Source organism: Halichoerus grypus, chromosome 1 (assembly GCF_964656455.1).
Source record: "Halichoerus grypus chromosome 1, mHalGry1.hap1.1, whole genome shotgun sequence".
Taxonomy (NCBI): Eukaryota; Metazoa; Chordata; class Mammalia; order Carnivora; family Phocidae; genus Halichoerus; species Halichoerus grypus.
Window position 1 is genome coordinate 128861453 of NC_135712.1, and position 26162 is coordinate 128887614.

Consider the following 26162-nt stretch of genomic DNA (forward strand, 5'->3'; position numbering starts at 1 on the left):
TTGCCCCAAAGGCTCAGCACCTATTCCTGCCAAAAGGAAAAGCAAAACCAGAGACAGCCACTGTGATGTGTACCCAGTACCCATTCACCCCATACCTGCTCCCCACTATATAGTCCAATAGCCGCCCCTCCCTTACACAGCTGATGTGCTTCTGGAGAATCCCCAGGGAGTGGGCAAGGAATAATCTTAACACCTTTTGCCTCCGTGGGTTCAGGAACCCAGCTATAATCCAATTAGGTGGTATTCTCCTGACAATAACAAACGAATGGGCATGTGACCCCAAACAGGCAACGAGGCTCAAGGTAAGATTTTTGGGGGGGATTCTGGAATAAAAAATTTGAGAGCCACTGGAATAGACGTTATCTCTTCCTCTGGATATTATAGGGTACAGACGTAAGCCTGAAACTGCAATAGTCAGCTTGTGACTACCCAAGGATCAAACTAACAGGAGATAGAGAGGACAGCTCAAGCAGAGAAATGGAGTGGGAGCCTTGACTGAACCATGCCTGATCTCCACTCTGCCACTGGAATTTTTAAGTTATATAAGCCAATAAATTCCACCCTGTGGTTTATATTATATTTAAGTTGGATTTTCTGCTACCCACCAACAAAAGCATCTAAACCGGCATAGCCTTTTTTGGTGACTCAGCTGCAGCTCTGAAGACCCTATGATATTCGCAGCCACCCATGTGACAACCTCAGGAGCAGCTGAGGATATCCGTCACTACTCCTAGGCATGCCCTGTCACTGCTGGAGAACAGAGTCCCCACCCACAAAATGTTAGGGCTGGAAGAAAGAAACTTGTGTACAGTTTCTTCCAGGTAAGGACTTGGAGTCTGTGAGAAGTGACAAACCAAGTCTGAGCCCCAGTGTCAGGACTCCTGGTACAGTGCTCTTCCCTCCCCGCTGCAGCACCTCGGCTCCACACAGGGCCAGCAAGTGCTCCCAGGAGACATTTGGCTACGTATTCTGTGGCCACCTGGCCTGCGCACAAGGTGCCCCTGGTCCTGAGGAAGTTGCCCCCTGTACCACAGCATTTAAGGGGAGGGCTGAGGACAGCACGTTGTGTCATGAGCACTGGGTGTTATACAAGACTGCTGAATCCCTCTGAAACTAATAATACACTATATGTGAATTAATTGAATTTAAGTAAAAAAAAATCACAATGCCACGGGGAGGATTACTACTGTTACATATATACTTCAAACAAGTGGCTTTGAATCCTTTCATTTTCAGAGCCGTTCAGAAACCCCTTGCAATAGTCGGAGACAGGCCCACCTCTAATATCGTGGGATCTGGTTACAAGAGCCCAGATGGAGGCTCACACCCCACATGTCTAAGTATTTACGTTAGAATCAATCTAACAAACTATTATTAAATACGTCTCTCTGCTTACTTGACAGTCACACTTTCATAAGACCTGGAAGGCTGGGTTTGCATTTGGAATATTTAGATTCCTCAAAGTTCTGTGGTGGCACAAGGAGAACAAGGCTCAGCCCACACTGAGAGGGGCTTCGTGTATATCTGTGTGGAAACCCCAGCCTGCATATCCAAGCCCCATCTACAACCTCTAAACACAGCTTGTCCCTGGCCACCCAGGTGTGTGCAGGTCACACTCAGGAGGACAGACATGGCGAAGATGCCTGCTCAGGACCACCTGGATGGGAACTGTGGTCTCCCGGGTACCTGGATCATGGTCTGGGAGAGGGGTGCACAAGCTACAGTGGGAAGGTCACCTTGGCCTCATAGACTCCCTGCCCTGTGGGGAGGGTCATGGCCAGAGGAGGGCCAGATTGGTGCCCTTCAAGGCAAGGGACCCAGGACAGGGCCTTACGTGGCCAGGTCCAACCAAGGGCAGTGCTGGAGCTCCATCTTGTTTTAATTGTGGTCCTAAAATAAGGCTGGAGTGGCGCTGGGTTAGCAAGAGCAGGCTTTGTGGCCTTAGGTAAGTCCCTCCATCTCTCTCAACATCGGTTTCCTCCCTTGTCCCTGAGGGACGGTACTGCTCCACATTCTAGAACCCTTTGCAAAGCCTGGGAGGCAGTGAATTCAGACCCCTCATTCCAAACAGTAATGCTGGGACACTGGCCCAAAACCCCAAGGGAAAGAGAGCCACAGTGGGAGAAACAAACTGCTTGTATTTCTTGATTTCCCATATGGAGATCCCAGCATGAAGGTGTAGCTCTACATGGGGGCAATATCACCCTAAGGTGTGCAGTAGAGGCTGAGGGAACTGGGCTGACCAGTGTGCCCACCTCTAAAGACATCACCTTTGGGCTGATCCCATCTACTATAGACCACTAGTGATGGTCTTCTATCTACTACAGACCACTAGTGATGGTCTGCTGGGCCAGAAGCTCCTGTCTACTGAGTCCCTAGGACTCAGGCACACTAGCTTTGTACAAAAGCCCCAAAGTGTCCCTCCATCTGGTAACAAATAGACAAATCCCATTTGAGGTCTGCCATGGGGGAGACATCTTTGCGAACCAAAGCTAAGCAAGCCCCACTCAGGAGAGATGGTGGTGTAAGGCAGCTCACAGACAGGCCAGACTAATGACCCTGCAGAAACGTGGGGGGCTCAGGCACACAGACATGAGGGCAAGGCAATGCACTACAGAGACACAAAGGGAAGGCCACGGGATGCGCACAGGAGTCAGCAGGTAGCCAGGAGCTAGAGCTCAGGAGAAATGGTCTCTGCCTAGGGCAGGTACTCAGTCATAGGGCCTCACATGGGGAAACCCAGAGTGGTGCTTTCCTAAGGACTGGAAACACCAAAAGCCTGCCCAGGTGTAGACTTAGGAGGTCACCCTCTGGTAGTGAATCTCCTGAACAAGAAAGGGACATAAGGGGCATTTGCAAGACAGAGGTCAAGGTGCCGAGGGCCACAAGGTCAAAATGGTGCTGGGGACAGTGAAACCACAAGGGCTACCACTTTGGGAAACACTGAGAAGCAGAAGGCCACTGATCTGCTATTGTTCACATGCTGAGCACCCCAGCTGGGCCTCCACCCTCTTCCAGGGCCAGAGCACCGTTTTGGTGGCTTTCTCAGGACCTTTTCACAGTTGGGTCTCTTCTTGGGGAAGCTGCATCCACATGAGGCTGTGCTGGGCCGTAGCCAGTTGAGGGGTTCCTCAGTGGGTCCAGAGCTGGGAGCCACTCCAAGAGAACGGGCCCACTTCCCTGCTTTGTGGTTCACGGGCCTGGAGAGACCTGACAGCCGGCTGCCCTGGGTGAGAATGCCCACATTTCCAGAGGTCAGAGGAGTGGAGAGGCCTGTACACCAGATGCCCCAAGTGGGAGGAGAACAAATTCAAAAGGCCCTGCAGGTCTAGGTGGGGCTAACAGTTCTAAGCCAAGTCCATGGTCTGGGTCAGTAACATTCCAGAAGAGAAAGGGCACTGTAGGTTTGGCTATTCGGCCAGATGGTAGCAATGGGGAACAGTTCCCAGGTGGGGCACGTGGAAGGTTTTCCTGGACTCTGGATTAAGACAGGATGCAGTAGTCCTAAATTCTTCCAGTCGGACTGAATTACAAGCATGTCTTAGCAGCAAGAGTTTGTCCTTGTTGTTGTCGCATGAAGGTGGTGGAAACTGGACCAGGATGGTGCGAAGTCAATTTGCTGAGGGTGGAGGAGCTGCTGCCGGTTACGTAAGACGCAGCCCTCCTCCTCCTCGCAGCCCTCATGTGAAGTAGCGGCAGGACGTGGAGTCGATGTAGCAGTACGGGGTGCACTGCAGGTCTCCATACGACCTGAGGGGGGGTAGACAGGGGTCAGGGCGCTCACGGGCCAGTGGGCAGGGGAGCTCCTGCCCAGCCCTCACGACCACACCAGGTTCTAAAAGGCCACCTCTGGTGACTTTTGGTCAAAGCTCATCAGACAGCAACCATGGCTGCTACCTTACCTAAGGGTTCCAGATAGACTGTTCTCATTCTCATTTGGGGTGAGAGGCTTGGGGCAGTTGAGTCCAGGCCTCTGGGACTTTTCCCCCGGAGCCCAGCTGAGGGATCTGGGTGGAAAGAGTTGGTAACTTTGTTCTTAACGCAGCATCTTTGAGAGAATCACTCCCTTCTCAAGACCTGAAAGGTTTCAGTGCTGTCCATTAGATCATAACTGTGGTGATGCAAATGTTCTATTTCTGTGCAGTCCAATATGGCAGCCACTAGCCATATGTGGCTACTGAGCTCTTAAAATAAGGTTGCTGTGACTGAATAATTAGATTTTTTATTTTATTTTTAATTAATTTAAATTTAAATAGCAACATGTGACTGGGGGCCACCATATTGGACAGCAGCTTATACTTCCGTAAGCCCAAGTGCTAATCCTGACCGTGTGTTATACATTATACCCATATTCACAAGCATTCTCTGAGGCTTCTAGAGATCAGACGAGTAATCACAGTGAGCCAGTGGGTAAGCCCTGGGCTCTATGCAATCCTGTGCTCCACGTTCAGCTGTCTATATTGAGTTGTGTCCATGAAACCATCAACCAACCAGCTCAGACCTGCCAACTCTCTGGCAGGTTAGGAGCCCTCCACACTTCGGAGATAGGGAAATACATACAGACACACAGATACGGGTGGAGGGGGCATCCTGACCAAGCCTAAAGTGCTTGTTTTGGGGTGACTATAGGTCTGTAGTTCTCCCAGCCTGGTTTGGTGTGTTGGTGTGTGTTCAGGGGGTGGACATTGAGGAGACCTCCTTGGAATAGAGAGCAGAGAGAAGGCGACAGGACGACAGGCCTGGTGGCTGTTTCCCAGCCCTGCGGAGGGCCTGGGTCCAAGGAACAGGGCTGGAGGGGAACGCTGAAGAGACTGGACTCCTGAGGGACTTAAGAGGTGTGAGGGGCCAGTGATCCACTCTGGAGCCAAGGAAGAAGCAGGAACTGAGGGTGGAACAGCCTTCCCATTTCCCTTAGAATGCTATACGACTCTGGTTTTGTAAGGATTAAGGGGAATGTGGTGCTGTTTTGCATTTCATAGTGCTAGTGGCCCTCAGCTGTCTTCGGAGACGTCAACGTGGAGGTCAAGACACTAGAATACTTATTCTGAGCAACGTGAACACCCACTGGAGAGTCCCAGATATAACTAGAGAGGTCCTTGAAGGGGATACTGAGTTCCTGGGGTTTTCCTGGAGGAGCCACGAGCCAGCAAAATTAGATATTAATGCTGTTGTGGTCTCATTTGCACCACAGGCCCGGGAGTCAGGGGTTGTCCCAGAGAATTCAGGTTATACAGATGCTTAGATTCTTGGGAATGCCCTGGTCCCTCCACTCTCCACTGGGCTTCCTCCAGAACCACTTTCCAGAAGACTAACGTGGTCATGGTAGCCACTGGGGATGGGAGCTGCTCATCTGGGGGCAACCGCTGAAATAGAGACTGCCGGTCCCCAAGGGCCCAGGATGGAGCTGGTCACTGTCTATCTCAGCTTGGCCTTGGTGGCACTCAGGCACTCTGAGAGGCACATGGTGGTTATGTTTATGGCCTGTCTCCCCTAGTGAGCAGGGACCACGTGTTAACTATCACCATACCTCAGTGTTTAGAGAGTAGAAAGAACATAAGCGCTAAAAAAAAATATTTGTGAAGGAAAGAAGAGGAGGCAGGCAGAGAGGGAGGCAGGGTGTCAGAATAGCACATGTGGTGATCCCTACCCAGGGAGATAGGTCTCGCACGTCAGGTAGCCAAAGTCAGAGCCGTCACAGTCCTCCACGCCCTTGTGCTGGTGACCGTCTCCACAGTAGGCCCGGTGACAGCCTGAGGGATACAAGGAAGTAGCCCTGAGAGGGGGCTAGGGTAGGACAGGCTTACCTCAGCCTGTAAGGACTGTGTGGCGTGAAGGATCCCCCCAGAGCATGCACCCTCTTGAATGGACTTCCATAAAGCTTCAGATGCATCCAGGGACGGCCCCTCAGACCCCCAAATCCCACACCAGAGACTAAGGAGACCCAGGCTCTAGCCCATTGCAGCTACTCAGTAGCCAACGGACCAAGACCAGGCCACTTGGCCTCTCTGAGCCTCCATATCCCTATCTAAAGCCTGGGACGTGGCCACCACCTCCTCTTCACAGGACGCACTGTGGGTTCCCGTGAAGTGAGGATCAGCAGACTGAGCACTGGGCACAAGTGATGACCGAGGTGGCTCTTGTCTGTCTCCAGAGACGTTCCAGGGTGGGTGGCTCTGTGTCCCTGGGGAGCCAGATGATCTTCAGTGGGGTCTCTGTTGTTGCGCAAGGGAAGGGTCTTGGAGTCCGAGCCCCACCCCCATTTTACGTGGCTTTGAGACCCCCTCAGTTCCTTCCTGCTGTGTGATCTATCGGACGGTGTCTGCGCCGGGGCAGAAGGGCCTCCAGGCAAAGCCGGCATGCCAGGGGGCACCATCCCGGCGTCCGTCACGGGAAGTACAGCTGCACCGCGGGCGCGCCAGCCGCCTCTCCCTCCCTGCATCCATCCCTGTGCACACCTTCCTCACTCCACTGCAGGGTCGTCAGCCTTCCCAGAGCCAGGAAGGAGACTTCGCATTTGCACATCCCCAGCCCTGAGCCGGGGCCTGGCTCCTCACAGCAGGGGCCGGAAAATAATTCAGCGAAGGGATGTTGAACCCTTACTCTACCCAGACGATCCAGTGCACATTAGCTCACAGAATCTCTGAAGACCTGAGCCGTCAGCGCTGTCATACCCATTTTTCGGTTGAGGAGAGACCCGGAGCTGTGAACTGCCCTCCAAACCCCCCTGTCACTGAGTAGCCTCCTCTCTGAGCATCCAAGTTCTGTTCTGTCGGACTCTAAATCCCCTGCTTTCTATCTCCCCTCCTGCTTTGTGGCACGACTGACAAAAGAAGAATAGCAAACCCTCCAGGGCCCTGTTGCGTGCCTGGCCTGGTAGCACCCCATCAGCCTGAAGGCTGCTGCTCTGCGAAAGGGCTTCGCCACTAGGGCTCTATCTGGTAACTCTGTCCTGATTCAAATTCTTGGCTTCTCCCTTTTGTCTCTCACTCTGCATCACCTTTATCTTTTGATAAAGAATGTGGACTGGAATGTGGGTTTTGCCCAGAAGTAGGGTTCAGGAAAAGGGAGCGACTGGCGGCTTCTCTGGGGGCAAGATCCTTGACACTAACCCCCACCGATATGCTTGGGCAGTGGAGGTCCACATGTGGCCAGAATGGGAGCAGTCCAGGTGTCCCCCCTCTGGCTCTAGAATCGTCCAGGGGCTCGCCCTCAGCCTCCCCCGCCGGGTGGCAGTTCACGCTTCAGCACCTCCTGCCCCCCCCGTCCGCCCCCTCCCCGGCTGGGCCCCACTCACTGATGCAGTCGTCGTCCACGTTGCTGTTCCCGTCGTCACACTCCTCCCCGGGCTGCAGGACCCCATCCCCACAGGAGCCGTGGTGGTCTATAGTGTAGTCCACAGGGTAGAAGGGGGTCACCTGGCCAAAGAAACACATGGCAGTGACCAGGGATGGCATGCCAGGCACCGCAGGCAGGACGGGTCATTGGCACTGGGGCCAGAGGCTCTGGGTCTGTGGGGGCTTCCTCCTGGTGGTGGTGGAGAGGCACTCCTGCTGCTCAGAGCTCTGCAGCTGACAGGGAAGCTGGATCAGATCAAGACAGCGGCCTGGCAGTGTGGGGATGGGAGCCCATCTGGAACTCTGGCTCAGAGAGGAGGTTCCATCTGGGGAGCAGGGGCACGGAGAACCGCTCAGAAGCAGAGCAAGGGAGGATGCCTAGGCCTTCCTCGGGAACAGATTGCAGAAAGCTCTGCGCCAGGCCCAACTGTTGGCCCTTCTTTCCTCTAATGCTGTGTCCCTTTCCGGGGTGGGCTATGTCCAGAGTGCCTGCCTCATGGTACCTGGATGGGGAGCCAGCCAAGGCTGTCCTTGAAGTACAGAGATCTCTGGTCTTTGCGGAATGCAATGGCGTTTTGGGTGTTCAGCCTCTCAAGCTCCTCTTGGTTGTTGACGACAAAAATCTGCCAGAGAACACATTGGTGAAGATTTCAGAAAACACTTCTATAATGGGCAGGGAAAAGCTGGAGGAGGAAACAGAATCTCTATCCTTGGGCTCGTTAACTATGGGAGGGGCGTCTGCATATTACACTCCAGCATTCCTCCTGAAATAGGGAGGAAGGTCTTGATTCCCACATCTTCTCAATCCAGTTCCAACTGTCTGAGTTTGCAGTAAGACTATCTATGATTTGGGGAACCTGGGTGGCCCAGCTGGTTAAGCATCTGCCTTCGGCTCAGGTCATGATCCCAGAGTCCTGGGATCGAGCCCCGCATCGGGCTTCCTGCTCAGCGAGGAGCCTGCTTCTCTCTCTCTCCCTCTGCCCCTCCCCACTGCTCATTCTCTCTTTCTCTCTCTCTCTCTCTCAAATAAATATCTTTAAAAAAAAGACTATCTATGACTTAAATTTTTTAAACATTTAAAATGCCCCTAAGACTTAAATAAAAAGGTGGTATCATCTAATCAAGTAATTCAACATCTGGAAATGATTCTTTTTTTTTTAAAGATTTTATTTATTTATTTGAGAGAGAGGATGAGAGGAGAGAGAGAGCACATGAGAGGGGGGAGGGTCAGAGGGAGAAGCAGACTCCCTGCTGAGCAGGGAGCCTGATGTGGGACTCGATCCCAGGACTCCAGGATCATGACCTGAGCTGAAGGCAGTTGCTCAACCAACTGAGCCACCCAGGCACCCTGGAAATGATTCTTAACAAAACTGTTATACTCAAAGGTGTTCATTATGGTTTTATTTACATTAGTGAAAAGTTTGAGAGAGCCCTATAAATATCCGACAATAAGACACTGGTTAAATAAATCACAGCACAGCCGCATGTTGGATGGATGATTATGGGTCCACTCAAATGATGAACTGATGTCCAGGGTTATCTCAAAATAACCCAAGGGAGGGTGGGCAGTAGAGAGTGGGTGTAAAGAGGAAACAGGATTAGCCAGGAGTTGATAGATGTTGAATTTGGGTGAAGGATACAGAGGTTTATTACACTATTTTTTCTGTTTTTGTATTTACCTGAAATTTTAAATATTTTTTTGTTCTTAAAAAAAGACAAAGAAAATACTTCAAAATGCACCCACAACCAAATGGACAATTTGGTTTCCTACTTTTGATTTTTCTTTATTTTCCAATCTCCCATAATGAGTGTGTCCCAAGTATAATGGGGAAATCTGTTTTATTAAAAGGCTCTTACAAAGCTCTGAGAGGGTCAGGTGAGAGGTCTTGATGGAGAACCAGCCCAGATTTCTCCTAGGAGCCTTACCACAGGAACGTGCGGGGAACTGGGCCCAAACGTGGATTCCCTGTAGGAAGGGTTATTCACATTCATACGGGTTCCACAAAGACAGCTTCCTGGAGGCCCAGGAAATCCTCTGTCCCCTTTGGGTCCCATCACAAGTTGTCCTAGGAAGTAACAGATTGCTGAGTCACTTGAGTGAAGGAAGAGAAAACCAAATAGCCCTGGGAGAGGTGAGCAAACTTCACAACAGAAAGAAGGTCAAAGTCCACAGTATTTTAGGGTAGTCCTGGGGGAAGAGGTTCAGAGACTCTTGTTCTGAGATGTGAAGGAGGTGATGTTCTCTGTGGGTCCCTTAGCCATGAGGGGTGTTGCAGTATCTTCTCCCTTTCATTTCACTGTACTTGAGAAACAGTCATTCCACCTCCCAGACTACCTTGCATTCAAGGTCTGTGATGGGAGAAGGGTAGGCATCTGGGAAAGTCTATCCTGATACAGGAAAAACATTGCTGGTAAGAGACAGTTTCCTTCTCCTTCCTGTCTATAAGACAGACAAGATGTCTGGTGCTGCAGCAGCCACACTGCAACCATGAAGTAACAAGTATGAGAAGAGAAGCCAACACACAGGAAAGACCAGAACCTCATGGGACATGGGACCCTCATACTGACCCTTAGAGGCTGAACCAAAGCCAGCCATTGTCCACCTCTGGACTTCCTTGTTATATGAGAAAAACAATCCCCTTTTTGTTTAGACTATTATTAACAGGGACTTCTTGCTGATGAACACATCACTAACTGATAGCTTTTATTATTATTTTTATTCATTTTATTTTGTTCTTATATGTAAGATCTTTTTTACAAAGGAATTTCTGAAGGTGGATTTTTTTAATTTCTTCTGGAAGAAAATGGCATGTTGGAAATGCTCCACCTACTCATTGTCCCCTGATACTGAGTGTCCTAAACATATATGATTAGGAAATTTACTCCCTGCAGTGTGGGTGGCCTGCTAGGGTAGTAGTTTTCATCCTGACTTCTAAAGGCCCTGATGCCCAAGCCACAGCCCAAACCGATTCCATCAAGAATGCTGAGAATAGAACCCAGGCATCTGTGGCTTTTAAAAGCTCTCGAGCTGATTCCAATGTACACTGAGGTTGAGAACTGCTGGTCTAAGGAAACAGTCTTTGCACAAGCCATTCCCCCACTAGATTGTTCTCTCTTCACCCTCCGTGCCTCCTAGCTTGCTCCTGACCTGGGTTCCAATATTACATCCTCAGGGAAAGCTTGTGAATGCTCACACTCAGGCATGTTTACCTTGGATACAATCTCACAGCTCCCCATGCCTTTTCTTCACCGCACTTCTGTCTGTGATTTCTGTATCTTGTGAGATTAGGTGGTGAAGGTCAATTTCCCCCAGTAGAGTGTAAGATCCACAAAGGCAAGGTTGGTACCCGTGTTCGTTTACCATGGTCAGACACGCAGTAGGGGCAGGCTTGATGACTGAATGAATGAATGAATGAATGTGGACTAATTGGTCTTCAGAAAAGACTAAAGATCATCTTTGGGTTGGCCAGAAAGAGCTAGAGCAAAAGCCCTCCAACAAGAGAGGGAAGAAAGGGAAGCCAGAGACAGAGAAAGGAAGTGTGCCTCCTCCTGGGAAAGTAAGGGGGAGTCTGGAGACCAGGCAGTCTTTGCTTTCAGGCTGTATAACTTCCAGGGGAGCCAACAACTGTGGACACAGTTGGCAGATCCCAGAGGTGCAGAAAATAAAATGACCCCAGGGGAGAGGTCTGGTCAAGACCCCAAGGAAGCAGCTTCAGCTAGAGGAGGAGACCCCAGTGGGAATACCCTCCCCACAACCCTTCCAGAACACATATCTTCCAGAACAGATATGTCCAAGATCAGAATAATGTCAGCAAGGGGGGAAGGGAGGCTTGCCAACATTTTTATCCCAGGTTGTGGTAGTTCGTTTGAACAAGAAACTTGCATCCAGTGCTGCAGGAGGAGCTCCAGTCTTGGGTTCTGATGTTTTCAGCACAGCCCAGAGACAGAGACTCCACTAGCCCAGGAATATTCTGGGTTATCACCATGTGGGGAAACTGAAGTGGGAATTTCTATAACCGAGGACATGAGAGTGCCTCTGTGACCCCCAACAACTCCTCCAGATCCGTGGCCTCAGAGCGATTCAGGAGTTTGTCCCATTACCCAGCTAGGTTAGTGGGGATGCTGAAATGTGAATTCGTGTTCGACTTAACACTACGCCATTCAAGAGACAAACGTCCAAGAATATTGATGCCTGCAGGAAGCTGGCGATTCCCAGGTACCACAGTGATTCACTTAGACCCTGTCTGGGTGCTGGAAGGACTCAGCCAAATTTGTAATTTGGTTATTGCAAATTACATCCTAGACGCATTTTGCCTTATTCCCTCCCTGCCTCCCAGCACCTCTTTCTCTCTAACTCGGGTACTAAAGAGCTCCCACCCTCTCCACCGGCCCCAACACCGGCCTGCCCCACAGCACTGGGCACCAGAACCAGAGGTGGCCTCCTGACAGGACGACAGGATGGGGCAGGGTGCCTGCTTCCTGCCACCACTGCAGTTTTCCTGCAGCTTCCTTTCAGCTGTCAGAGGACATCTGTCACCCCTGCCTGCTGGTTTCCTGTCAGGAGGCACTGACGGGCACGGCAACTTGAACTTCCCCACCCCAGCCTCTCAGAGCTGGCCTAGCAGGCCTGCTGATCCATCATCCCTTGTAGCCATTGGCCCTGGCTTTCCATCATTGCCCAGAGAGGCTCCCACCGCCTTGGGCTGTGCAGTGGGAGTGGGCCTGAGATGGGAAATCTGGGGGAAGGGGGAGGCACCACAGAATAGTCTCCACATCACCCCCAGCTTCTACTCTGCCCCTGCAGAGGCCGCATGGCTAAATGGACAGGTCTCAGACCCAGGAGCCACAGACTGATTCTAGGCCCACCAGTCAGCTCTGTGACCTTGGGGAAGTCCCTTTTCTCTGAGGTTCAGAGTTCTTTTCTATAAAAGGAGGGTTTTTAGATAAGATAAGACCAGGGTTGTTTGACCTGTGGTCCACAGAGACCAAGCACACCCCAAGATGGATTTGGGGCAGGGGTTCTAGAACTCTGGGAAGCAGTTGTACAGAATTCTGGGTTTAGATAGACACATGTTTCTCCTGACTGGGCTTGGGACTTTTATCAGCCTTCAAAGGTAGTCTCACGAATCACTTTTGGGGCCTGCTCCTGTTCTTGATAATAATCCAATTGGCCCCAGGCCCAGAGAAGTTCTCTTTTAAATTCCTCCCTCCTCTTCTTTCCCTACCCTACCCCAAATGTTCCCAAAGAGCAGGATTATTGCCCCATTTTCTTCAGTCCCTCCACTGAGAGGATCCCCAGAAAGGAAGTGACTCAAAAGAAGGCACAGGAAGGGGACATGAGTCAGAAACAGACTGCATTGGGCTTGGCTGCTGTGCAATAATGCACGGGGGACAGACTGAGAACCCAAATGGCCTGTGTCTGTGAATGCCTATAGTACCTGGCCCTGCCCATCCCACCTGCCAGGTGCCATGGGGATGCAAAGCTGACTTGGCCACAGACGCTGCCTCAAGGACTTGCCATCTAGAAGGAAGATGAAACACAGCTGCAGAAAAGAGTTAGCAGTGAAGGGCCACAGCAGAGAGGCAATATGTGACTTAGGCCCAGGGGAAGGAGACGCACCGTGTTAGGGCCTTGCTGAGGAGAGGGCTTTGAAGGAAGGAGATGGTTTCATTGGGTGCACCAAAGGATGATAGGGATGCTATTTCAGGCCATGTGGACCCAGAGAGACTGTAGGAATATGCTCCAGCTCAACAGAGAGCAGAATTGGCTTGCGGGTAAAGGGCAGTGAGGCTGGGATCTGGCAGAGGACAGAGTGGGGGGAATGGGAGGTGTGCATACTAGGCTAAATGAGAAGGAGCTGGAAGACCAAGGAGGGAAAACAGAACTACACTGGCCCTGCTAAAGGGACGGGGTGGCAGTCCCCTGGAGCCTGACGAAACAAAACAGTGGGCATCTGAGTAGGTTGCTGAGGTTCCCCAGGTCCTGCCCTCACCCAACCTCGGACCCCAGGAGGGAACTGAGGTTCAAGTCCAATGAGGGCTGGCATTTACAAACAGACACAAAATGAGGGCTGGCCTAATGACCTCTCTTTGTATCCACACTGCCCTCCCCCCACCCCCCACCCCCCACCCCCCCGCCATGATCCTGGCTACTCCTCAGTTTTGTGAGCTGCTCAATACCCCAAGGCCCAAGAGAGTCCCTTCCAAAGACAAAACTCAGGCCTCACACCACACTCTCAGTCCCTGGGGTTGGCAGCCCATGATCATGGGGCTTGAGGGGAATGTTACGCGTGCCAGAACCAAGGAGGATGAGGACTACAACAGACCCTTGAACTGAAATGGTAATAAAAATTGCTTGGATTCCTTTTGTATAACTGAGGACAAAGGACCCTATGTAGTAAACAGTCTTCTCAGGCCCAGAGATGCTGAATGTGCTGTGAAAGGTCATATTTGGAGCTGACAAAGGTACAAACTAAAGAAAGGCTTTAGGTCATCAAATGAAACAAGGTAAGCAAGGTAGCAGTGTTCTATGCCCTCTTCAATAGTAGACTTTGATTTCTTTTTATGATTTTTTTGTATGTTCAGTATAAACTAACAAGGACTCTTTAATAACACTACATAAGATAGAAAGCTCTGCCACACCATCTTCTAGGTTTAAGAGAACTGCTTGGAGTTGTGAAAGGTTTTTTTAGAAAAAGGTATTTGTTGATGAAATATGTGCTGGTTATTTTTCACTTGAAGTATAAAATGACATCACCAGTGTAATCAGGGTTCCCTTTGTTTTCTCCTCTATTTGTTCTCTAAAATCCTACAACAGAATCAGGATGGCTTTTACCTCTCTTGTGTTAAAGTTGAAAGACCCAAACTGTGGAGAAATTATAAATATGTTGAAGTGCCTCTAGTAGTTTCTAACTCAAAACACAAGGCATCTCTGCGGCATCTCCTTGTGCCCTCTCTGGGGAGGGCGGCCAGGAGGGCGACACTGTAGATCACGTGAAGCAATGTTGCTCTTACCTGCAGATGGGGGGCCCGGGGGGCCTGGGGGACCTGGACGGCCAGGTTGACCAGAAGGCCCAGGCTTGCCTGGTGGGCCCGTTACTCCACTATCTCCCTTCTGCCCCTGACAGAGAGAAAGGCAGAGGCTGTTATGATAACATGACATGGCAAACTTCCTTCCCCATTTATGTCTAAATCAGGGACCACCTTGCAGGAGCCCAGGGCAGGATGCACCTGAGGCTTTGACCATCAAGCTCCTAAAAAGCTCAGGGCAGGGGCACCTGACTGACTCATTTGGTGGAGCATGTGACCCTTGATTGCAGGGTCATGAGTTCAAAGCCCTACGTTGGGTGTGGAGCCTACTTAAAAAACAAAACAAAACAAAAACTCAGGGCAAGTGATATTTGAGATTGTGATGGTTACAAGTTTGCAGACATTACTTCTTGCTCTCTCCCAGAAACATGGCACATGACTGCTGAAAGGAACCAGTCCAACCCACTCCCCTCACCAGGCAGAAGGGGAAACAGAGGCTCAGGAAAGAGCAGAAATTCATGCAAGGCACCTAGCATTGAGGCAACAGACTTGTTGCCTAGGACTCAGGCCTCTGCTTGCTCGTCAAGACCATTTCTATTTTACTTCAAGAGCCGTTTCCATCAAAAGGCTCCCCGTTGCTCTCAGGATAAAGACCCAGATCCTTATTTCAGCCTACAAAGCACTGCATGGCTGGCCTTTCCAATCTTGTTCCAGTCTTCCAGTATTTTCGGTCTTCAAGAGCACCATGCCTTTTATTTCCCTCCTCCCTGCCCAAACTCCCTGTCCACTCCTCCGCCTGGTTAACTCCCTCCCAGCTGTTAGCTCTCAGGTAAAGTGTCACCGCAGCACAGCCTTCCCGGACCTTGCTAGACCTTGCCAGACCGAGTGAGTTCTCCTGGTCACAGGCTCTCTGAACTAGGCCCCTTTTCTTCCTGGCATTTACCCAACTCAGGAACACATCATTATTTGTGCGGTCCTTTCATCAATGTTTCTCTATGAAATATAGGCTCCCTGTGGGCCAGAATTTGTCTTGTTCCCAGATTAAATGAAGGAGGAGGAAGATGTTGACAACACAAACGGGAAGTAGTTCTGTTGAGCTGGAAGTAAGAGACCTGGGTTTTCACATTGGTCATGAGACCTCGGGTCATGCAAGTCATTGTTTTGTGCCTCAGTTTTCTCATCTATAAAATGGGCCATTACATTAAACACACACCTTCACAGCTTTGTTGTGAGAGTAATAAAGCTCCCAGAGGTGAAAAAGCCTGGTGATGGGTATTAAAGAGGGCACGTTCTGCATGGAGCACTGGGTGTTATACGCAAACAATGAATCATGGAACACTACATCAAAAACTAATGATGTAATGTATGGTGACTAACATAACATAATAATAAAAAAATAAATAAAAAAAAGTGGTTTACGTAGAACCAAGTGTTGCGGGGGGGGGGGTGTCAAGCTGACTATCATAGCAACTGGCTTGGTTTCATCTTTTTCACGTGGTTAGAAAAGGCCTGATTTCTTAAAGAGAGGCACACCTGGAGCTGTAGCCATTCCACACAGGATGTCCTCCTTGCTGCCTGTTCTGAGACGGTCAAGAGCAAAGATCTCCTCCTTAGGGTTGCTCTGAGGAATGACCCCAAAACCAACGTCTGTAGGTTCTTCTCCCAAACCATTTGCTAATTATCTGCTCTTGCGCTGGGCCTAAACAGGACAGTGATTGATGCAGGACATTTTTGACCTGGATCCCCTTTCTACACTTGTGCCTTGGCAGGCCTGCCCATGTAATGAAACATAATCTTCCCCAAGTCTGGGAAGCAGGGGGGCAGGGCACTCCTTTCCAATCACAACAGTGACACGCGACCTGCCGCTTTGTCAACATGGCTCTGCAGTCTCTCCTGGCAATGTCTAAGGGGTTCTTAAATTCTTATTTATTTATTTATTTATTTTTAGGAGTTCTTAAATTCTTAATATGGGACCTGTGAGGTCAGAGTTTATTTCCAATTCCATCCTGATGGAGGGAGTTCTTAAGCCTTTGCCCAGGCTGACACTTGGTAACTAAGATGGGTCCCAGAATAGCAAAGAAGGTCACACCATCTTAATATAGCCACGGTTAAGGCTTGTTTTTCTAAAAGCCACATCAGCTGACTATGAACACAGGAAATGTCACAGCTTGAAGGAGCTGGAAGCACTCCTTGATTCTGACACCAAACAATAATGGAATATTCTGTGTATCAGTCATTTGTTTAGAATAAGCCATGTCTCTATGAGCAGGATTCACTGAGCAGTGCTTTCCAGGAAAGGCATTCTTCTTTATTCACTTTACTGCCACAAAGTTTGGTGATGTCTCTCAAGGAAGTTGTTCTGTCTCCTTCACTGAAGATTTGTATAATAGAGTCAAGAGCGGTTTTCCTGAGCCTGGTTGAAGGCAAATGCTGAAGCATGAAAGTGAGGAGAGATGTGTGGGGAAAAGTAGGTCTCAGCTCTCTAAGCTCCAATGCTGCCTTGGAAGCTTGCTTGGCTGAGGGGGTCACTCTACTGCCCTGTCCCTCAGTTTCCTTGTGACTAGACCGAGGGAAATGGATGAGGTGGTCTCTAAAATCCTTCTGGCTCTGAAATTCGGATCTCCTGAAGTTCCTTCCAGATCTCTGATTCCAGGAGTTGGATCGACTTATGATAACCTCCAGAAACTCTTAGTACCACTGGCCCAGCAACATTCAATGTATAATACTCTATGGTACGAAACTAATTAAGGATTTAAAAAAAAGAAAGAAAGAAAAGAAAGAAAAGGACCATGGCGGTCTCCCAAGGCTAACAACTAAAGTCTGCTGTCTAGACAGGCAAGGAGGGTTCGGAGCGCACTCGGCTTGTTTATAACATCTTGTAGGAAGGATGAACTCATTTCTCTCAGCTCCCACACATGGTCCTGGAGTAGTTTTAAGATTGCTCCGACTGAATCATTCTCAACAGTGTCAGGAAATAGCCTTCTTGTCTCAAGCCGTCACCAGGAAAAGACAAATACTGTCCAAGAAAAGCACCAGAAGGACCGAAGCCAGCAGGCTTCTTGAACCCCAAGCATAAAACATTCTGCATGGAATCCAGCAGTAGGGAAGAAAAAGATTTTCCTTTTTTTTTCTCCTTTTCCTGAGCCAAGTTTTTAGGGAATTGTGGCATCACTGTGAAGTCATGGACATGCCAGCCATTTAAGACTTAGAAAACTGAACTGGACTACTGCGACTTCAGAAGTTATAGTGGAATTTGTATTCAGGTTGGAGGCTGTGTCATTCCTAAGTTCGCTTGGAAAAGACCAGAATTGGTTTCATACTGTTACCATTGTTTTGAACCCTGGCTACATACTAGAATCATGTGGAGAGGGGCACCTGTGTGGCTCAGTCGGTTAAGAATCTGCCTTTAGCTCAGGTCATGATCCCAGGGTTCTGGGATCCAGCCCCACGTCGGGGTCCCTGCTCAGTGGGGAGTCTGCTTCTCCCTCTGCCTCTGCCCATCCCCCTGTTCATGCTCACTCTCTCTCTCTCTCAAATAAATAAATGAAATCTTAAAAAAAAAAGAGTCATGTGGAGAGCTTTAAAAAACAACCACCCATGCTGGAGCCCCAAGCCAGGTCAATTATATCAGATGCACTGGGAAGTAAGGCCCAGGCACTGGGGGTGACGAGGGGCAAACCTTGAACTACAACCATGGCACCTGAGGCAGAAAACCTGTATCTAATCGGCCCCCAGCTTACTCAGACGCTCAAGTTTGAGCACCACGGATCTAGCCTAGGGAAAGAATGAAAACATAAGAATGGAGAAAGGTTTGCACCCAAAGATGTTCACCTCTCAGCATTATATATAATTTGGCTAGGCCTCTCTTGTCCAAGCAATCTACTGCTTACTCATTTATAAAATGTGATTGCAGACATTTTAAAAAGATGTTTAAAAGTACTTAATGAGGGGGTGCCTGGGTGGCTCAGTTGGTGGTGTCTGACTCCTGGCTTTGGCTCGGATCGTGGTCTCAGGATCGCGGGATCGAGCCCTCTGTCAGGCTCCGTGCTTAGCGGGGCGTCTGCTCGGGATTCTCTTCCTCTCCCTCTGCACCTCCCCACCCCCGACTTGCGCACATGTGCGCATGCTCGCTCTCTCTCACAAATAAATAAATCTTAAAAAAAACAGTATGTGCAGTAATGAGCAAAAATGTGTATGCTGTGATTTTAAGTTACAGTTTTAGGATACAACAACTATATATTGGATATAAAAGACATGAACAACTAGGAAGTTCACAAAGAAATAACACTGGAAGGAAGTACACCGAAATGGTTATGTCTGGGTGTTAGGCCTTTAGATGACTTCCCTCCTATTTTCTGAATTTTCCAAGTTTTCTGTGATGAGCATATATTACCCTTTAATGGGAAAAGAAGTAAAAAGCCTACAAACTGACAACCAAAAAAGTAAAGGACGCCTGTCCATTAGAGAACAGATGAGGAGTTTCTCTGAGGCACTCAACACAGCTCTAAAGCCAGCTAAGGCAAACGTGCCTTCATCTTTCCTTTCCCTATCACATCACATGGTTTGACACCCATGCCTTCTGACCAGGGGATTTCAAACAACTTCCCTAAGCCCGTAATAGCGCCCATAAAGAGAGTGGAGTCACTTACAAATCGGGTGTCTGATTTCTCAGGGGCCTGGGAAAAACCACTGTATCCTTGAGACCCAGAAGACCCTTCAACAGCAAGGAGATATTTGGGCTGTTCTCCAAAACTCCATGTGTGTCTGGGGCATTGAGGCAAAAAGCAAGTTTTCTGGATGAACAACCAGATCTGGCTTCTACTCCCAGTTGCTTTGGTTAAGATAGACCCATTCTTACGAACCAAAGATCCACTCTTACTTCTGGCCTTGGACACGGTTTGAATGGAGCGTTCGCTCCCACCTGCTTCAACCCTTGGTTAGCCTAGAGAAACAGGAGCTCCTGGAAGTGGTGCTCTTTCTGCCCGCCAGCCTCGACGACACTGGGGACTGTGCCTATGGAATATTTCTGATTGGCTTCAGCTGTCTGCCTCTCTACACCACCTGCCTACATCAGGAGGGTCTGACTTCAGGGGCATGGTAAGCACTGGGATCCTTACCAGCTTGCCTCGTTTTCCTGGTCTTCCTCTGGGTCCTCTGGGTCCTGTTATCCCAGGCTCACCCTTTGGACCCATTTCACCCTGGAAAGAAGAAAGAGAAGCAAGAAAAGAATTAGGGCATGTGGAGCAGACACATCTCTATAGGTCCATCCAATCATTGGTCATGAGGGCAGTGCACTTGATCATTCTAGACCTCTTCCAACTGGCCAATGTGGGAGATTGGGAAAGTGATGAAGTCATGTGAAAAGTAGATAGGTTTTTCAAGGAAGAGGAAGGAAAGGAGAAGGTTACCCCAAGTGGGTTATTTATTATCTGAAAGAGACAGCTGCTGGGCAGCACACATTTTGGTGTCCCAAATCACAATCCTGAATGGCCAAAGTAGGAGATTCCTGCATGTCAGTGACATGTGTGCCTATGACACGGCATGCTGCCGGGGAAAAATGCTTTCTCTTTTAGTCAAAATTGTATGTTGTGTTTTGTTTTTAGCATGAATTCCAATCTATGAATTTTTGAATGATTGAACACAGTTTTGACAACTATCATCTTTGGAAATTTTCTCCACATGTAAGGACCTTTATTTAGGGTTATACATTTGCCTACTCTTCTGTAAAAACTGGTTTAGTTCCAGCTCACTTTCATTTGAGTTAGTTGAAAACTGTGGAGAAAAATATTCCAGACATATATTCATATGCTCAATATAATTATTGTAAAAGGCACGGAAAGCGGGGTGCCTGGGTGGCTCAGTCGTTAAGCGTCTGCCTTCGGCTCAGGTCATGATCCCAGCGTCCTGGGATCGAGCCCCGCATCGGGTTCCCTGCTCCACGGGAAGCCTGCTTCTCCCTCTCCCACTCCCCCTGCTTGTGTTCCCTCTCTCACTCTGTCTCTCTGTGTCAAATAAATAAATTAAAAAAATCTTAAAAAAAAAAAAAGGCACGGAAAGCAATGTCAACAGTACTCTTAATTGAAAAGCCCTACTCTGAGCTATCAGAACCAAATGCACCAATTGCAGAATTCCATAGTTTAAGGCCAACCTTTTGTCAAACCCATTTCTCCATTATAGCTTCTCTCCTTCCCCGTGTTCTTCTGGAATTGCAGGGCCACCTGTTGTTTCTTTGGGTCAGGGACCCCACAGAACATCATTCCTACCTCCAGTTATCCCTCTAGAGCCCAGGATGCACCACCACCAAGCTAAGTTTAGCAAGAGCAACCATGAGAGTTTCTGTTAGTCAGCAGCCAGTGTCCATGAAGAGCTACCCCAGGCACTCAGAGAGAACAACAAACACCAGAAGGCTCTCCACATGGAAGTCAGAGGAAGTAACACAATAGAAAATTTCAGAAAAAACTAATACAGAGTAAGGACCAAGCATAAAGCTCTGAAATTATCTGTCACTCAGCCAATGTAACAAACTTGTCCCTATCCAAGCCATCAACATCTTGCCACACCAAGAATTGTTCTTAAACCTGTGATTTCTTCCCAACTGTCATGTCCTCCAGCATCTAGGCATTTCAGAAGTGTGGGGAGGATAACACGGATTCTAGGTGGCTACAGAGATGTTTGTACAATTCTCCTCAGCTGTTTAGAGGCGGTCACGGGGTATTTTGTCTGGCTTGGACAAAACAGCAGCATAAACAGTATAAGTGGTTTTTGGTTTTGTTTTTTGTTTCTTTTTAAAGATTGGCAGAAGGAAGTTTGGCCCCTCTCTTCATCAACTAGAAGCAGCCAGTAAGTTCTTGATCTAATTTCTAAGACCTAATTATTGTTATCATATCATCTTTGTCTCAAAACAGCCTGCCATGAAAGGGAAAGAGAACTCTAGATGGCAAGTCTAGTAAAGGATGCAGAGGCCAGAGAAGCTGTCATACTTAATTCCACAATAATTTATTATTCTTTGATGTTCACTCTTGCACTGAATGAAAACCTAGCCTAAATATTTTTAAATCAAATTATTTTTTTTTCTCTTTAATGTTTCCTTTAACTTGCTTATGTAATTATTTATTTTTAACCCAACATTCCACTTAGGGAATAGCAGGAACTGCTTAAGGCAGTGATAAATAATAATAAATTACTGTCAGATGATTAAAATTATTTAAATATGTTCTCCTGGATGAACGTCAGACAAAAATTGTTTGAGTTTGGAAAAGAAAACTTTAAGATAAACTTGAAAAACAATTAGGATTCTAAGAAAGCATTCATTTGCATGTTTAAAGAATATTATGCTCTGAGGCTTGGGGAAAAATGACAACCTCCCAGGTCAACTGGCTTTCAGCATGAGGAACCACCATTACAACGTTAGATAGAGGTGTTTTCAGTGGCCAGTTAGGTACGCTCTCACGCTCTCTCTTTATCCCCTGACACCTCCTCTCACCACCCCCCATTCTTCGCCAGACCCTAACCTTAAGTAGAAGTTTCTGGAAATCTGCCAGTCAATTGCCACTTTCACAATTTTTGTCGTATCTACACACCACTCTATTGTTAGTTTTTGGATATTTTTCTTCAAGTCAACTGAATGAACTCCATATTTAGTAAGCCTTGTTCCCAGCTGGATATCCATGAAATCACACTAAATATTTAACCGTTTAAATAAAAAATTTAACTAAAATAACTCTGCGTACCGAGGGTGCCCTTGATGAAGGTCTGAGTTGAGTGCCTGCCAGCAATGGCCTTAGGCCAAAGATGCCCGTGCCTCACACTGGGGCCCGCGACCGTGGCAGCTCAGATCTGATCCCTCTGTCACGATGCCTTCTGCTTCTGAATGTTACCATGGCCCTCTGAGAGGTAGGAGATGCAAAGAAAGGCCTCTCTACCCGGATGGGGTGTCCTCTCCCTCCCACTGAATCGGAGGGAGGTCTCAGACCATGTTGGCACCCTCTCATCAATGTGCACGGCAACTTGCTCCTCTTCCAAACCAGAACCTTCCATGGAAAAACCCGCTTTCTCTGCCTGATGGACAGAGAGGCAGAGCTCTTTGTGTAGTGCGTAGAAGGTCTAATTTGTTACCGAGGCCCCTTCTTACTACTTTTAAGTACTTACTTTCTGCCCCAGCATTCCAGGAAATCCCGGGAAACCCTGTGAAGAGAGTGACACACAGAGTGACTATCTCTTAAGAGAGGGCCTGAGAGGGCTGTGGAAGAGTGTGGTCTGCCATTTTCAAGATAAGAGCCCAGTCAGTCAGCCAGCCAGTCAGCTGGACAGCCCACAAGGGGCTGCCACTTCCGTTGTAGTTTATCATTCCATGCAAAGGCCATTACCTTTTCTCCTTTGGGACCCAGGTCACCCTTTTCACCTCTGGATCCCTAGGAGGAAACCACAGCAGAGAGTCAGAGTTAATACCCTGGGGGGAAAATTGGAGCATTTCACAATGAAAGCTCCCTAAGCCAACACCCTCATCTTACAGGCAAAGAAGTAGGCTCAGAGATTAGGCGACTTGCCCAAGGAAGGAATGCTTTGTGACCTACCTTTTATTTGGACCACAAAGACCCTTTGCATTAATGAAAGACAACTCACAGAAAATCCTGGGTCCCAGATCCTCTCTCATCCTGTAGGAAATTTGTCCCCAGTTTCTGCCTGGGTTTTTTGTTTGGTTTGGTTTGGTTTTTGACAGGTGAGAGGGTTGTGTGATGGAAGCTTAATCTAAAGACACACGTCAGCCATCTTCTTCCAGTACCCCCCAAGCAAGCAGTGCTCCCTCTCCACCGGGCACAACCTTCAACTGCTCATCTGCTCCATGTGAGAGGCCTCTACCTCCACTGGAGCTCCTCCCTTGCCCATGCCCTGCCTCCGGAGACCCCTCACTGCTCTCTCAGCCCAATGACGAAGGACAGGGGAATATCTAGGAATGGTCACTATAGTCACTAACTTAAGAGAAACCTGGGCCTGTCCTCTGCTTATCATTGACCCCAGAGCCAATAGCCCAGACCAGGTTCTGGGAAGCCACCAGAGACAAACACTAACCTTTTCCCCTCTGGATCCAGGGTAACCCTAAAAGAAAGGAAAAGGTACATTTGGGATTAGCCCTATAGGACCTTTGGGTTTGGTGCAAGAGTGGAAGGAATCCCTGAATATGATGGTGAGGTGTGTCCCCACCTGGTGCTGCAAGTTTTAGTGGGGGTTGTAACAGTAAACACAAAGATGTCCCTGAGGGTTATGTTTATACCAGGCCTAAAAAGAACATTGCTTTTCTTAACCACAAAGGCCTGAACAAAGGTTTCCATCTGCTTTGTTGTTCAGAAGCTGGACTCTCCCTGCCCAGGAGAAGGTCATCTCCATGCCCTTTGTCCCAGGCATCATGTCCCCCAAAGGGCTGATAAAGGCAAGCACTCTGGCACTGGGCTTTCCAATATCTCTGATGTTCCCCAAACCTGGGACGGCAGCTCCACCCAGTCCCGACTTTGTGGACAGCAGCTGTTCTAGAACCTTAGTAAGAAGACCTGGGAATGTCCACCTGGACCAACACACTGACCTTGGAGCCCATTGGTCCTCTTGACCCTGGCAAGCCCATCATACCCAGGTCACCTTTTTCACCCTGTGGGAATTAGAAGAAGAAGGGGAAAGGACCTACAGTGACTTTTACTAGAGAAACAGAACCAGGAGAATCATGGGCAAGATTAGGATGGAACTAGGGACATTGGGGCTGGCTGGTGAATCTGAGGACCCCACATGCCCCCTTGCTCACTCCCAGGGGTTCAAGGCTCTATGGTCCACATTTCATTCTGGTATTTGAGACTAACATAAAATGAAATTGCCCCAGGCAGAGCAGATCTCCAAACTAAATGCTAAGATGCTATAAATGCTCCATCTATTCCTGGAGTGTGTTGTGAGAGGGTGGGGAGAGAGCATGGGGGCACTGGGGCCTCATAGGACTAAGTGTCAGAACCCCCCAAAAAACTTCACCTGCTTTGTTCTTTGCATAGGGAGGGCCTTTCAGGCATTTCCATATACTCTCACCCTAGGTTTGCAGCCAAACAGAGTGAACACCCGCCTCTGGGCATGCATTACTGAGACAGGGGGCTAAGGCTCATGGGTGGCCTCGGTACCGTCTGTGCTAAAAATTATATACCAGGGCTAAAAAGTAGAAATATAAGGTACTTGCACTTAATTAAGAATTTTTTAGAAGTCACATTAAAACTGGTAAAATTAACTTTAATAACATTTTATTTAATCTAATTATCATTTGAACATAAAACCAATATAAAATTAGTGAGGTATTTTACATTCTGTTTTTCATAATACATATTTGAAATCTGTTGTGTATTTTATATTTAAGTCACATCTCAATTCAGGCATTAAATTTTCATCCAAAATATTTGATCTGTATTTAGATTTCGTAAAATTTAGAGTTGAAAAAGCAGATTCACACATTCAAGTTGCTCCAAACATGCTTAAAGATTTTCAAATAACTGAACTGAGTAAAGGTCTTTAAATTCAAACTTAAATAAAAAATTCAGTTCCTCAGTTGTACCAGCCACATTTTAAGGACTAGTTGCTGCCATATTGGACAGTTTAGCTCTACACAGTGGATTTTTAGAAAAAATATCCTTGGGACTTTTCCTAAGAGCGCTGGGAGCACAGTTTTCTATTCCCATAATAAATACAGCTGGTAAGTAAATCAGAGCATAAAGACATTCACCTGCCCATCCCTGATTTCTGCAGGTCAAACCTACACCCAACACTTTATGACCAAAGTGAGAAGAATATAAACAAAGGCATGGATGTGAATGTGTCAGTTTCCCATAATCTGTCTGAAGAATGGGATTTTATCGGCATTTGGCAATCCCTGTCTAAATGTAGGATTCCAGTCTTTCCAGCTAGCCAGGGCCCACCCCCCAACCCCCAGTCTCCTGCCAATAGCTTTCCAGACCCAAGCCCCTCTTGAGGTCATCTTGGGGAAACGAAAGAATTGCATGCTAACTCTGAGGACGAAGGAGAACCAGGGCCCCTGTGAAAGAGGGGAGCAGACCCTCATTGCTCCCCCCAACAGGAGCAGAGCTGTTGCATGGACCAAGGTCTTGTAGTCCAAGTGAAGGAGAAAGTATTTGGGGACCTCTGGGCAATCCTCATCTTCTCTTCTCCTTCCTCCTCTCAAGGAAATGAGTTCACTATGTGCCAAAGGCCAGAGGGGCTGACATCTTCTCCCCTCATGTTCTGATACCACGTGAGCCCCGAGAGTGTGCCAAACTTACCCTGGGTCCTTCGGGGCCGACTGGCCCGGGCATGCCAGGAACACCCGGGGGGCCGGGTCTACCCTTCAAAAATGAACAACAAAAGTCAGGATGATTGGGTTTCTTTCCCTCCTTCCAGGAAATAAGATTTGTTTTGGGGGTCCAAAGGGAACTGTGGGGTCCCTAAGCATGGCCTCTGGGTTCACCCTCCAAAGATTGATAGCCTCGGAAGTTGGGTTACTTAGATATAAGTTCAAGTCCTTGGCATCACATTATGTCAACATAGAAGATCTTATTCTACCCAAGAAATAGAAGGTGGGAGGAAAAGAAAGGAAGGTGGTGGAGAAGCGATTCTAAACTTCTTGGTTTTTGAGCTTTATCACCTCCACCCACCCAAATGTTCCTTGCATTGCAGTACGTTCTCCCCAAGGATACAGTATGGAATGGGATAGGATTTTGTTTGGGGTGCACTAGCAGATGCTGTTGGTACTCCCTCAAAAACTTTTTCATTTGCTCACTGTGC

General features: G+C 48.4%; 1 protein-coding gene across 1 annotated transcript in view; it reads right to left on the reverse strand.

Annotated features, from left to right (window-relative positions):
* Positions 1-2118: 2118 nt before the first annotated feature.
* COLQ (collagen like tail subunit of asymmetric acetylcholinesterase) overlaps positions 2119-26162 on the reverse strand; it is a 56845-nt gene continuing 32801 nt past the window's right edge. The window contains exons 6-17 of the mRNA XM_036092528.2: positions 25661-25723; positions 23941-24003; positions 23433-23459; positions 22730-22774; positions 22512-22547; positions 19481-19561; positions 14349-14454; positions 9261-9400; positions 7838-7957; positions 7295-7415; positions 5648-5750; positions 2119-3750 (exon numbers count right to left, since the gene is read on the reverse strand). Of these exons, the coding sequence (XP_035948421.1) occupies positions 3681-3750; positions 5648-5750; positions 7295-7415; positions 7838-7957; positions 9261-9400; positions 14349-14454; positions 19481-19561; positions 22512-22547; positions 22730-22774; positions 23433-23459; positions 23941-24003; positions 25661-25723 (975 nt within the window). The 3' untranslated portion in view covers positions 2119-3680. The remainder of the gene's footprint in view (positions 3751-5647; positions 5751-7294; positions 7416-7837; positions 7958-9260; positions 9401-14348; positions 14455-19480; positions 19562-22511; positions 22548-22729; positions 22775-23432; positions 23460-23940; positions 24004-25660; positions 25724-26162) is intronic.